Source organism: Salvelinus sp. IW2-2015, linkage group LG27, assembly GCF_002910315.2.
Source record: "Salvelinus sp. IW2-2015 linkage group LG27, ASM291031v2, whole genome shotgun sequence".
Lineage (NCBI taxonomy): Eukaryota > Metazoa > Chordata > Actinopteri > Salmoniformes > Salmonidae > Salvelinus > Salvelinus sp. IW2-2015.
The window spans coordinates 31,802,790-31,812,797 of record NC_036867.1 but is presented as its reverse complement, the minus strand read 5'-3'; the positions used below and the strand labels follow the sequence as shown (position 1 = coordinate 31,812,797).

General features: G+C 40.9%; 1 protein-coding gene across 1 annotated transcript; it reads right to left on the bottom strand.

The window, feature by feature from the left end:
• Nucleotides 1-595: 595 nt before the first annotated feature.
• LOC111953343 (uncharacterized) lies at nt 596-9,638 on the bottom strand. Its single transcript, XM_070435476.1, has 11 exons — nt 9,263-9,638; nt 7,722-9,221; nt 7,445-7,509; nt 7,097-7,251; nt 6,197-6,681; nt 5,930-5,994; nt 5,616-5,770; nt 2,751-3,043; nt 1,530-1,588; nt 1,303-1,436; nt 596-1,173 (listed from the first exon to the last, which is right to left on the bottom strand). Exons 1-11 carry the CDS (start codon nt 9,539-9,541, stop codon nt 1,070-1,072), a joined length of 3,294 nt encoding a protein of 1,097 aa, XP_070291577.1. The 5' UTR covers nt 9,542-9,638; the 3' UTR covers nt 596-1,069.
• Between the last annotated feature and the right edge of the window lie 370 nt (nt 9,639-10,008).

The following is a 10,008-nucleotide window of genomic DNA, read 5'->3' as shown; positions in this document are numbered from 1 at the left end:
TACTCCATATGTTGCATTACGTATTGTATAATTTGAATGACCATATTGCAACAACACCTCACACATTTTTTAAACTAACTTGGTATTATTCATATGGATGGTATCGCTCAGAATATGAGCTGGTATTTTTCAATGTTGAGTGCAAGTCACCATTTTCTGCTGCGTTTATAAATTGGAACACTACTTTCTCAAAGAATTTTTATTTATTWATTGTTTCATTCAAAAAGTGTATTTAATGATAAATAGAAAGATAAATAGATGGATAGGTATACTGAACAAATGTATAAATGCAACATGTAAAGTGTTCATATGCCACATCTGTTATGGGGGGTGGATTATCTTGGCAAAGGAGAAATTCTCACTAACAAATTTTTGCACAACATTTGAGAAAAATAAGCTTTTTTTGCTTATGGCACATTTCTGGGATCTTAAAATATCAGCTCATGAAACATTGGACTAACACTTTACATGTTGTGTTTATATTTTTGTTCAGTATACATATAAGATTACTGTTTATCAACATAATTTGGGGTGCAGGTTTGTAAATTGTTACTCACATGGTAACTCATACTGTAAATCTATTATTAATACATTTTACAAATAACACACAAAAAAAGTATACAATATGATTTGGATGTCACATGATGTAGGAAAGGTTTTCTAATTTTTCAGTTATTTTCCATATTAATCTAACATATAAAACATGTGCAAGCTGCTGTGTGCAAGATGCAAATAAATAAGTAATGTCTTTGAGAGCCTATATGGTTCAGTATAAATACAGTTACTTGAAAGAAAAGYTATATGCATTTAATATTCATAAGCAGAAAAAAACTATATGAATTCTTAAGGAATGTCACAAATATCATACTTGACATCAAAAAGTACAATTAGGTGTGTTTTTGTTTGTGTATGGACTTGGGGGAATGTACATGAAATACATATCTATTTTGCCAATTAACACAGGCACAATCCATTGTGCATTATTCTACTAAAGCAGGTCCTTAATCTATGAGAGCTGGAAAACTATTCATTGGTCAAACCAATGCCACAGGAGCTATGACACAGGCTATTAGTTAGCCAGCAACTGTAKCATTAGCAGTGCCAATGTGAGAGGCAGGAAAGCCAGACAGAAGGCAGTGGGTCGGGGAGCACTTCCTGAATTGACTGATGACTCTGAAAAAGTAGGAAAAATAGAGATATGGTTCAGTGAATGATGAAAGTGGATTGTCTTTTCATGTTTCTGTTCAAATGTTGACTTTGCTCATACAGATGTGTAGTTGTATGGTGACGATTAATACATACCAACATTGACGCTGCCRGGTAGGATGTTCAGGGAGGTGTTACTGATGGTGAAAGTTGCCTGTGCGCTGCATGCGCTTGGAACCGAAAATTTGTTTTTGAACACGAGAGTCATGTTGGTAACTACAGATCCATTCCTAGGAAAGAAAATGSACAACCCACAGAAATCACTATCATCACTGTCATCATCAAAGTGTTTAAGTCAGTCGGTAATGAGAATTCATACTTACTTGAATGAGTTGACAATGGAACGAAGGAAGCTTGGGGTTACAGAAAAAATCCTGTTCACCTGCATTGAAATATTAAAATATGATTACCAAAGCTTAACATAATTTGCATAAAAACTTAAACAGGGCCAGAACTCGGAGTCAAATCACCAAGCGTTACAAGAAGGTGCCCCAGACCCTCCTGCTAATTGGGATGCTTTTGCTTTTTTTTGTCTGAGAGAGGGGAATGGTGTAAATCAAGAGGACTTGATGTGTTCTGAAATATGAGATGTTGAGGATTATAATGAATAACGCTTTGATGTCATAGAACAAAGCCCAGACAGATTGCTCACGATTGACCTTGAAATTGGATGCCTGTCCATGTCGTAAAGACATCGGGAAATCCCATGATCCCATAACAACGGATTCAAAGGTCGCATGTTCAATATCAGTTGTAGACACTAGTTTTTTATGTTTTTGTTTCAACTCTATCCCAAACATTAACCGTTAACTTAACCTTTCGGAATGAATGCCTAAARTTACTGTTTTAACCCTATCCAAAACCTTAACCATTAATGGAAAATGCGTCATGCTATACATGAATGCTGACATGCTAAACAACGTCAAATTTCAAAGTTAGGAAAACACCACTCAAAAACTGTCTTTTGGTATTTGTTTCGTTAATCCATTGTTGATATAATCCCTAATGTTATGTTTGCATGTCAGCAATTACATTTAATGTTTGCATTAATGTTTGCATTAATGTTTGCATTAATTGCAAACATTTAATGTTTGCAATTACATAATAATGTTTGCATGTCAGCAATTACATTTTCAAGATATTTAACCTTCAAAGTACAGAAACACAGCAGGTATGATCCATTTTGCATCATAAGATGCTCTGTTTGCTTCATTTGATGCAAAATGGATCACACTGGCTGTATTTATGCATTTAAAAGTTATATATCTTAATGACTTGATTACTGACATGTAAAACTGTAAATGTTTCCCATGTTGTGCACATTGTACTCTCTGTTGCCCATAATAGCTGATAGGCAGGTACAAGGGCCCATGTCCACTAAGAAGACCGTAAAAAAAGTCTGGACATTGTTCTCAATGGGGAGGTCCCAGAGTACGACATCTTCGTACTGAATAATCTTTGGTTCTATCTAACAATAGGATGCCCACTCCTACTCAGTCTCTTTGGTGTGGTGTGTATTGATGAAAAGGGATCTGGATACTTACCTCCAAGACCACTTTGCCAGCCAGAGTCTTGAATGCTGAAGAGGACGGGTTGGCAAGATCCAAGGTGAACATTTGATTGAGACTGAACCGAAGAATCAGGGTTCCTTCACTAGAAGATGGAGGGCCAGTTGGTGCAACAGTGGTGGTGGCTGCTGCCGGAACAGCGGTGGTGGTGGTTTTGGCCACTGCTGGAGGAGTCGTGGTGACATCTGCCAGAGTGGTGGTGGTCACAGCTGCAGTTGGAGCAGCAGTTGTTGCAGCGGAGGTGGTTGCATTAGTCATTGTAGTAGCACCTGCAAAATTGCAACATTCAATGCAATGTTTACATATTGCAATAAATCAAATCAAATACAATTTTATTGGTCACATACACGTGTTTAGCAGATGTTACTGCGTGCGTAGAGAAATGCTTGTGCTTCTGCAATATCTAACAAGTAATATCTAACAATTTCACAACATATTCCCGAAAACACACAAATCTAAGTAACGAATGGAATTAAGAATATATAAATATATGGGTGAGCAATGTCAGAGTGGCATAGACTAAGATACGGTAGAATATTATAGAATACCTTTATAAACATATGAGATGATGTGTCAGATCAGCTGTGTTTTGGGATCTCATGAAGGACAGAATAACAACATAACTGTTTCTTTCAATGTATATATTTCCCAGTTGTCAGTTTCACACCCACATTTTGGGTAACTGATATGATTAAATATGAAACTATTTGTTAGAAGATGTAATGTGATGTTAGCCTTCTAAATTAGAGAATTGTTTTTCATATGAAGTCTTAACCAAGTCAGTGGCCACGCCCACATAAGCACAGACATTACAACAAAAGGAGGGAACCCTTTTCCCCCGAGTGCATAAAACCCACTCGTGACAAAATATACAATTAGTCAAGAAAACGTAGGGACGGGAGTCCCCACGTTGAAATGGCAACTACTCTATAGAACAAGCAGGCAGACGGTGTTGAACCAGACGTCATGAATGGTTAGGAAATCTACAAAACTACAAAACTAAAGACTACACATTCACAGTCTGCAGCTGTATATGTGAAATAGACTAGGAAACTCGAGCGAAGACGAGAGGAGAACATTTCACAATCAAACGACCGAATGGTACTCTGAAAGATTCATTCTGGAGAACATTTCCCTATCGAACAACCATTGGTATGTCTGACATATCCATTATAACAGAGCTACAACTATGAAAGACTTTGATCTCTGGTGGACACAGCCAGAGAATTTCTGTCGACCGACTCTCCAGCAGACAGACCGAAGATTTCAACAAAGAGACAACAAGACATATAGGCGTGAATATATATATTGCAATTCTTTTTCAAATGAGCGGCTGTTCATGTGAAAAGTATTATCATTTTAATGAGCCTAGTTATCAACTGTGTTTAGTGTGTCTCATTATGACTTTTCCACTTTTTATCTGTCCCCACCCCTTTCCATTGTCTACCAAGCCGTCATGTCGGTTTAGTCCACTAGGGACCCTTCATTGCAATGTGTTAGTAACCAATAAGCAAGACGTCGGTGTCCGCGACATGGCTGGTTTTCCTTTTGTAGTCCATGATTGTCTGTAGACCCTGCCACATACGTCTTGTGTCTGAGCAGTTGAATTGCGATTCCACTTTGTCTCTATTCCACTTTGTCTCTATACTGACGTTTTGCCTGTTTGATTGCCTTGTGGAGGGAATGACTACTCTATTTGTATTCTTCCATATTCCCAGTCACCTTGCCTTGTTTAAATGCGGTGGTTCYTGTTTTCTGTTTTGAGCGAATGCTGCCATCTATCCACGGTCTCTGGTTAGGGTAGGTTTTAATAGTCACAGTGGGTACAACGTTCCTATACACTTCCTGATAAACTCAGTTACCGTTTCAGTGAATTCGTCCATATTATTCTCGGAAGCTACCCGGGAACATATCCCAGTCCGCGTGATCAAAACAGTCTTGAAGCGTGGATTCCGATTGGTCAGACCAGCATTGAATAGTCCTCAGCATGGGTACTAACAGTTTGAGTTTCTGCCTATAGGAAGGGAGCAGCAAAATGGAGTTGTGGTCAGATTTGCCGAAAGGAGGGCGGGGGAGGGCCTTGTATGCATCCCGGAAGCTGGAGTAACAGTGGTCTAGTGTTTTAGCAGCATGAGTACTACAGTTAATATGCTGATAGAATTTAAGCAGCCTTATTCTCAAATTTGCTTTGTTCAAATCTCCAGCTAAAATAAATGCAGCTTCAGGAAATATTGTTTCCAGTTTGCATAAAGTCCAGTGAAGTCCCTTGAGGGCCGTCGTGGTATCGGCTTGAGGGGGGATATACATTTGATTGTGAGGTATTCTAGGTCGGGTGAACAAAAGGACTTGAGTTCCTATATGTTATCACAATTACATCATTTGTTGTTAATCATGAAACATACATCCCCGTCCTTCTTCTTCCCGGAGAGATGTTTATTACTGTAGGTGCAATGAACTGATAATGCAGATGGCTGGACCAACTCCGTGAAACAGAGTATGTTACAATCCCTGATGTCTCTCTGGAAAGAAACCCTTGCCCTGATCTCGTCAATGTTGTTATCCAGGGACTGAACATTAGCAAATAATATACTCATAATGCTGGTCGTAATGCTGGTAGTGCTGGTGAGGTACCATAGCTCTGATATCTAATAGTGCTTCACAGCTGTAATAAATAACACATAACATTTTCTAGGCTAACAATGTAAGAAAAAATACATTAAAAAACGAAACACTGCAAAGTTTCCTAAGAACTAGAAACGAGGCAGCCCTCTCTTTTCTGCACCATCTAGTGTTTTGAGTGTGTGAGAATAAGTAAAGTGATGTGTTGGTGAGTTGTCTTACGTGTGACCACAATGGAGGATGAATTGATAGGTAAGGTCAGGCCAGACGTGTTGGAAGTAATGGCAGTTTGTAAAGTTTGTGCTACCAGACTATTGTCAGGCACTGAGCTGATGTTGTTGAATATCAACGTAGACTCCACCACAATTGACCCTGACCTGAAAATAATATGAGAAAAAGGTTAAGATATTTTGCAAGCGTTGCTTCAGTAACAACCCACTCCCAAGGCATACTAAATAACAATACTCGTAGAAATGTTATTTTTCTCCATCATCCACACTGTTTCAAAGTCATTCAGATGATAATTATGTACCCACCGGAAACTATTGACAACAGTTCGATTGAATCTGGCTCCAAATTGAGCCTTGAACAAATTATCCAGCTGAAAAAAAGAATTTTACAGAATGTTTACAGAATAATAAGTGATATTATAATAACAATTCAATAATGTAAGGCTGGTATCAAGATGCCATATGATGAATTTTGACGAAGATGACCATGACGATGATCATGATCATGATTATGATTTTGTGAAACGCCTTTCAAACAACTAACGACACTGTATTAAATTGAATTAAAGTTACCTGTGTAGTCACATGATTTGCCAATGCCAGGAACTCTGGTGAACTGCTGTTGCTCAGAGAGCTATTGAAGGTAGATGTCAGGCTGAACCGGAGTGACAGTTTTGGGCTGGTCAGTGGCGCCTCTGTTGCAGGGGATGCCATTGTAGTTGGTACTTGGATAGTTGGTACTGGGGCAGTTGCTACCGGCTTAGTTGGTAATCGGGCAGTTGGAGATAAAGATGTATTTACTACTGCAGTAGTTGGAGGAACTGTTGCGCTGACTACTGGGGTAGTTGGATGAGCTGTTGCATTGACTACTGGGGAAGTTGACAATGATGGGGTTGCAGTTGTATTGCTTTGTGTTACATGATCCGATGTTGCATTGACAACCATGGTTGTAGTTGACCTGTTTGAGGGGGCCGAAGTTGCGTTCATGACCGTATATGGTGTTGATATTGGAGGAACTGGAGTAGAAGTAGTAGTTGGAGCTGAGGTTGAAACAACTCCTGCAAGACAGCAAATCATCAGATATCATTATGTGTGTATAACAAAAAGATGTATTGATCTTAAAGAAAAAAHTAACATTAAGCATTGCACACAGCTTCGACAACATCTGATRACTGTTAACTATCAGAATTGTGTTGTGACATGACAAGATAGAATAGATTACTTAATGTCCAATCAATAATCATTTCTAGGAATTTGTTTCAGTTGTTATAATATTCTTAGAATGTTAAACAGTTAAGTAATATAGAGACCAGATTAAGATAATTAATTGAATATACTCAAACTTAGGACAGTAAAATGCAGACATATAAAGAAGTGCAGCTGTATGAATACTTGGTCTTTAAAACACATGAGGTAGAGAGAGTGTAGGGAAATACTAAGTAATTTAGAATGTACAATATTAAGGTGTCGTACTTGTTGCCACGATAGAAGTTGTGTTCACTGGGAGAGAGAAATTAGAGCTGTTGCTTGAGACATTCTCTATCAAGGTTGCAACCACTGCACTGGACTCAGGGACTGAGCTGTCATTGTTAAATATCAGGACAGCGTTTACCTCAATCGAACCTTTCCTGGAAAACAACAAAATGAAAAACAATTAATTTGATATCAGTAAAGCAGAATCATATTTAAATGCTATGACAATTATGAACACTTACACAAAATAGTGAGTTCCCTTTAAAATAATTGATGAATACAATTATCTTTAAATTAATTCCAATAATGGCCCAAAATAAAAATAAAAACTCAAGAATAACTACGTACCTGAAACCTAGAACCTCTGTGTGATTAAAACTGGATCCATATTTGTTTCGATAAACTGTGTCCAGCTGTAAAAGTAATATAAGCAATTTTAGCAATTTATCTTGAGATCTGAAACATTGACATAAACAATTAGAGGGAATGTGTCCGACATAATGACAAATATGAAAACCTATTTGGGGGATGAAATGCCCGTTTAACCTCTCAGTAACAAGAACCTGACAACTGTACAACTGAAGATGAACAGTATTAAAAGACGGGAAAGTAAAACAGTATTTACCGCTGTAGCCACAGTACTTGCTAATTCTTTGAATGCTGGTGAAGAAACATTTTTCAAATCTTCTTTGAAGTTTTGATTCAATTTGAAGTCCATCCTAACCCTTGGTGGTGGAAGGGCAGGTGTTGTGGTAGTGGTTGAAGAACCAGTTGTAACTGTGATAAGAGCAGCTGTGGTTATTATTGGAGTAGCTGTGGTTGTTGTGGGAGCAGCTATGGTTGTTGTTGGAGTAGCTGTGGTTGTTGTAGCCCCAATTGTAGTTGTCTTTGGAACTGCTGTGGTTGTTGTGTGAGCAGCTGTGGTTGGTGTGGGAGCAGTTGTGGTTGTTTGTTGAACAGCTGTGTTGGTTGTGGGAGAAGCTGTGACTGTTGTTAGAACAGATGTGGTTGTTGTGGGAGAAAGTGTGGTTGTTGTTGGAGAAGCTGTGGTGGTTGTGAGAGAAGATGTGGTTGTTGAAGAAGCAGCTGTGGTTGTTGTTAGAGCAGCTGTGGTTGTTGTTAGAGCAGCTGTGGTTGTTGTTAGGCAGTGGTGGTTGGTTGTGGGAGCAGCTGTGGTTTTGTTGTGGGAGCAGTGGGGGTTGTTGTGGGAGCATGTGTTGGTTGTTGTGGAGCAGCTGTGGTTGTTGTGTGAGCAGCTGTGGTTGGTGTGGGAGCAGTTGTGGTTGTTTGTTGAACAGCTGTGTTGGTTGTGGGAGAAGCTGTGACTGTTGTTAGAACAGATGTGGTTGTTGTGGGAGAAAGTGTGGTTGTTGTTGGAGAAGCTGTGGTGGTTGTGAGAGAAGATGTGGTTGTTGAGGAAGCAGCTGTGGTTTGTTGTTAGAGCAGCTGTGGTTGTTGTGGGAGCAGCTGTGGTTGTTGTTAGAGCAGTGGTGGTTGTTGTGGGAGCAGCTGGTGTGTTGTGGGAGCAGTGGTGGTGTTTGTGGAGCAGCTGTGGTTGTTGTGGGAGCAGCTGTGGTTGTTTTGGGAGCAGCTGGGTTGTTGTGGAAGTAGCTGTCGTTGTTGTTGGAGCAACTGTGGTTGTTGTGGGTGCAGCTGTTGTTGTTGTGGGGACAGCTGTTGTTGTTGTGGAAGTAGCTGTCGTGGTTGTGGGAGCAGCTGTGGTTGTTGTGGGAGCAACTGTGGTTGTTGTGGGTGTAGCTGTTGTTGTTGTGGGGACAGCTGTTGTTGTTGTGGAAGTAGCTGGCGTTGTTGTTGGAGCAGCTGTGGTTGTTGTTAAAGCAGTGTGATGTTGTGGGACAGCTGTGGTTGTTGTAGGAGCAGCTGTGGTTGTTGTGGGAGCAGCTGTGGTTGTTGTGGAAGTAGCTGTCGTTGTTGATGGAGCAACTGTGGTTGTTGTTGGAGAAACTGTGGTTGTTGTTAGAGCAGTGGTGGTTGTTGTGGGAGCAGCTGTGGTTGTTGTGGGAGCAGCTGTGGTTGTTGTGGGAGCAGCTGTGGTTGTTGTGGGAACAGCTGTGGTTGTTGTGGAAGTAGCTGTGGTTGTTGTTGGAGCAGCTGTGGTTGTTGTGTGAGCAACTGTGGTTGTTGTGGAGCAACTGTGGTTGTTGTTGGAGCAACTGTGGTTGTTGTTAGAGCAGTGGTGGTTGTTGTGGGAGCAGCTGTGGTTGTTGTGGAGCAGCAGTGGTTGGTGTGGGAGCAGCTATGGTTGTTGTGGGAGCAGCTGTGGTTGTTGTGGGAGCAACTGTGGTTGTTGTTGGGGCAGCTGTCGTTGTTGTGGGAGCAGCTGTGGTTGTTGTGGGAGCAGCTGTGGTTGTTGTGGAAGTTGCTGTCGTTGTTGTTGGAGCAGCTGTGTTGTTGTGGGAGCAGGTGTGGTAGTTGTGGTAGCATCTGTGGTTGTTGTGGAAGTAGCTGCCGTTGTTGTGGTAGCAGCTATGGTTGTTGCTGATCAACTGTGGTTGTTGTGGGAGCAGCTGTCGTTGTTGTGGGAGCAGCGGTGGTGTTGTGGGAGCAGCTGTGGTTGTTGGTGGAGAAACTGTGGTTGTTGTGGGTGCAGCTGTTTGTTGTGGGGACAGCTTGTTGTTGTTTGGGAGCAGCTGTGGGTGTTGTGGGAGCAGTGGTGGTTGTTTGTGGGAGCAGCTGTGGTTTGTTGTGGGAGCAGCTGTGGTTGTTGTGGGAGCAGCTGTGGTTTGTGTGGGAGAAGCTGTGGTTGTTTGTGGAAGTAGCTGTGGTTGTTGTGGGAGCAGCTGTGGTTGTTGTTGGAAGTACCTTGGTTAGTTGTTGAGCAGCTGTGGTTGTTGTGGGAGCAGCGTGGTTGTTGTGGGACAGCTGTGTTTGTTGTGGGAGCAGCTATGTGA